We start from the raw sequence: 3,751 nt of genomic DNA on the forward strand, positions 1-3,751 counted from the left end.
TGGTTGTGACTGCTGAGGCATCAAAGACAGTCCTAAGTTTGGTTGTTGTGCTTGATTCACGTAATACACCATGATGTGGTAAATAATAATTGATTCCTGCTTTTTCTGATGGATTTGACTTATGGTTTTCTGTCATATGTCCTAAGCGCTCATATTCCTGCATGAATTCCATGTACATATTTTTAAAAACAGGATCACGTTGAAAGCGACGCTCTAACGACAAAAATCTGTATTTGGCCATTTCATATGAGTCACCTAAAACTTTAGGATCATTTTTAAGAGGCATTGTTACTACAAAACGACCATCATCATCACGATAAGTGTTAGAGTTAAAACTTTGTTCACACAAGCGTTCTTCTGTGGATAGAGAGTGCTTTGTTGACACACTATCAATTTCCCAGAACTTAGTAAGATCATGACTCAGTTCTATATAAGAAAAATTGCATTTAAAAGTGGTTGAAGAAATAGGCCTAGCAACATAACCAGACACTATCCAACCCAATTTAGTCTCATAAAGCTTGGGTTGATTTTGCCTAAATCAATTGAAGAGGAACCTAATACATTCCAGAATATTTCAGCGCCCACTAATATGTCAATAGCTGCTGGTTTATAAAATAATTGATCAGCAAGTTGAATACCCGAAGGAAGGGCTATTTGCTTAATGTTAATAAATGTAGACGGTAAAGCTTTTTGTGATTTCAGGTAGAATAAGGCAATGTAAATCAACTCTATAGTCACCATAACGAGATTCAGTATGAGATTGCAAGATTGTGTACTATTAGAGATTTGATTGTTAATACCTGTCACTGTGCAGTCGGAACTGCGTCTTGACAAACCCAGCTTGTGCACAAGTCGTCTGTGATGAAATTAGCAGTGCTGCCATTGTCGAGCAGCAACCGTGCGTCATGCTTGTCGCCCTTGCTGTCTGCCACCCTCACCATGGCTGTGGAAAGTAAAATGTGGGGAGCAGAAACATGCATAGCATTGGTGGACAAAGCAACATTGTTAGCAGTAGTAGGCATAGGGTCAGTTGCAGCGGGTGCGTTTGGATTATTCAAATGCAATAAGGTATTATGTTTAAATTTGCAATATTTGCAATGAGATAAGCTGCAGTGTTTGCTCATGTGCCCAGGCTTTAAGCAATTTAAGCACACCTTGTGCTCTTTAGCTTTTTCAATGCGACACTCAACGGTAAGCTTTCTGAATGTTTCACAGCTGAATAAAAAATGATCATGCTTACACAAAGGACATTTAGGTACATGCTTTTGATGATGTGAATTGTCATTATTATTTGAAGCAATAATAAAACTTTTTTGTTTAGTAGGTTCTGACTTGGCCTTAACATGCTTATTTCCTATTGTTTCCAAAACTATTGCCCTGCCGTTAAGAAATGAGCAAAATTCAGACAATGTAGGCATATGTGATAAAGTATTTTGATGTTCTTCCCACAATTTACTAGTGGTAATATCTAACTTAGTAGACATCATATAAATTACAAAAAGGTCCCAATTATTAGTAGCCTTTAGTGAAGTTAATGCTCTTATATTTTTGTTTGTGAGATCAATTAAATGTCTTAAACAGCTACTGGACTCCTTTTGAATAGATTCTGCTTGATACAATGCTTGTATGTGGTCATTAATTAATAGTCGGTTATTGTCAAATCTTTCACAAAGTAACTCCCAGGCAATTATATAGTTTTCCATGGTAAAATCAATATTTTTAAGAATTTCTGATGCTGTGCCTTTGACTGCAGAACGCAAGTAGTGGAATTTATCTATGTCGTTTATACTTATATCATTGTGTATGAGAGAAATATATGTGTTTTTGAACTCTAACCAGCAATGATAGCTCCCGTCAAAGTGTGGAAGGTCGATTTTGGGTAAGCGCACAAAATTCCTACCTGATTCCTTGTTGCTGGAGCTTTGTGCAGACTTCTCCTGAGGGCTAGCCACGGAGAGAAGTTGACGGGCTTGAGCGAGCAGCGCGTAGTACCGCGACTCGAACTGCTCTCGTTCGTCGTACGCTTCCTCGTGGGACTCGCTAAGTATTTCTATATCGCACTGTAAGGTGTCAAAATTTGAATAAATTTGTTCGAAATTATTAAATCTGCGTTCTAGTTCGATTAGTTGCAGGTCTGATAGGCTAGGGCATGGCGTAAGCATAAGCACGTGCTTTTCGAAAATTGTTAGTTTTGCTTTTAAAGTAGACCTTAATTTTATTAGTTGTTGTAATTTGTCTGAATTAGCCATTGTGAATTATGAAATGGGCAGGATTTGCAAATTGGGAAGGGAAATAATAGGAACGAGCTCACCGACACGTGTCTACCCAATCTTGAAATTGATTCTTGTTTCTTGATCTGCGTTTTGTTCTTTTGTTTGTGAAGGACCATTTGTTGAGATGTGAAACCAGTTATTAGTGTAGAGGACTGTATATTTAAGGTAAATACAAAATACAAAACTATAATGATGGTTACGTTCGGTGGTCTCGAAGTCAAGTCCAATATGGCACCCGTCCGTCCTTCCTGTCATCGGTGTTGCCAGCGCGTAAAGGCCATAAACACCCACGCGAGGCATAGACAAGCATAATATTATAAAGAAAACATAATCAGGAATAGAAATATTGGAATGGACTGATTATAACAAAACCTGCGACTGTAGAAAATAATTTAATTGCTTTATCGTTTAGAACACTCACACGTCCTGAACATGTTAATCTAAATTAATTCAACCCACTCTACTTGCAACGTACTATTCGGCATTGTTAATTTAGTAGACTTCGTGTCGTAGCTAACCGAAAGTTATTCGAGCAAGTTCGCTTCAAGCTCAGATTATAGCTAAACTCTACATATAAATTCTCATTTGCAATAATTTGTTCTAGAAGTTTTGTAATATAGGTACGTAGGCCAGCCATTTTTCAGTAGTTGCCAAAAGCTACGCGATTGTAGACTTGCGTAGGCATGAGCTACGTGGGCTACGCCGTAGGCACGTAGGTCTACGATACAGAAGCTCTACTGTTTTGTTTTTTTTTAATTGAATGTTTTAATAGCGAATAGTTATTGTTATTCTTAAGTTAAATATAGTTAATATTACATATTAATAAACTTTGGGAAATTAATTGAAAGTATCTACGAAACTGTAAAATACTGAAAATATAAATGTTTTATGTATTTCGTTATAATTTAATTCTGTCACTCATTAGTAATTCCATGGTTAAAATGTACATTTACAAAACAAATGGCGGGGTGTTCAGTGTAACAAAGAGGCGTGGAGCGTGAGGAGGCGCCGCGTCCGGGTGACCCACAACCGCAGGTGTCAGCCGCGCCGCCCGCGCTCCGTGGGCCCGACGGATGCGACCAACTAAACGTGCTATTTGAATAGAACTAATGACTCGGGCTTACCTCGGTTAAGTAATGGGTGCATAGTTTTGTTGTTGTTATATTATTTTGGCCTATAAAGATATGTAATATGTTTCAAAATTATGTACATTTTTAAAAGTTTAGTGTAAGTTTTTTTTTAAATGCTTTTCTCAAATAAACATATATTGGATTAAGTTTCTACAATTTGGATCAAATAAAGCAATATTTAATTTAGAATGTCGCGACTAACTGTAATAACGTTTAATAAAACAAACCGTATACTAAAAACGCTAAATTGATCGCTCAAAGAACAATTCCTTCCGCCACATTATTTGTATTGAAGCGAAATTGGCGGCGTCGTTATACCGCATTCCGACCGTTTTGAGGTCAATTCGG

At 37.3% G+C, this 3,751-nt stretch overlaps 1 protein-coding gene across 1 annotated transcript; it reads right to left on the reverse strand.

The window, feature by feature from the left end:
- Positions 1 to 836: 836 nt before the first annotated feature.
- On the reverse strand, positions 837 to 2,259 carry LOC115441465 (the record flags this gene model as incomplete). The annotated part of the gene is made up of 2 exons (XM_030166265.2): positions 1,901 to 2,259; positions 837 to 943 (listed from the first exon to the last, which is right to left on the reverse strand). Coding segments are annotated over exons 1-2 (456 nt in total), but the record flags the coding sequence as incomplete, so codon positions are not given.
- Positions 2,260 to 3,751: the final 1,492 nt, after the last annotated feature.

This window comes from Manduca sexta, unplaced genomic scaffold (assembly GCF_014839805.1).
Source record: "Manduca sexta isolate Smith_Timp_Sample1 unplaced genomic scaffold, JHU_Msex_v1.0 HiC_scaffold_176, whole genome shotgun sequence".
Classification (NCBI taxonomy): Eukaryota; Metazoa; Arthropoda; class Insecta; order Lepidoptera; family Sphingidae; genus Manduca; species Manduca sexta.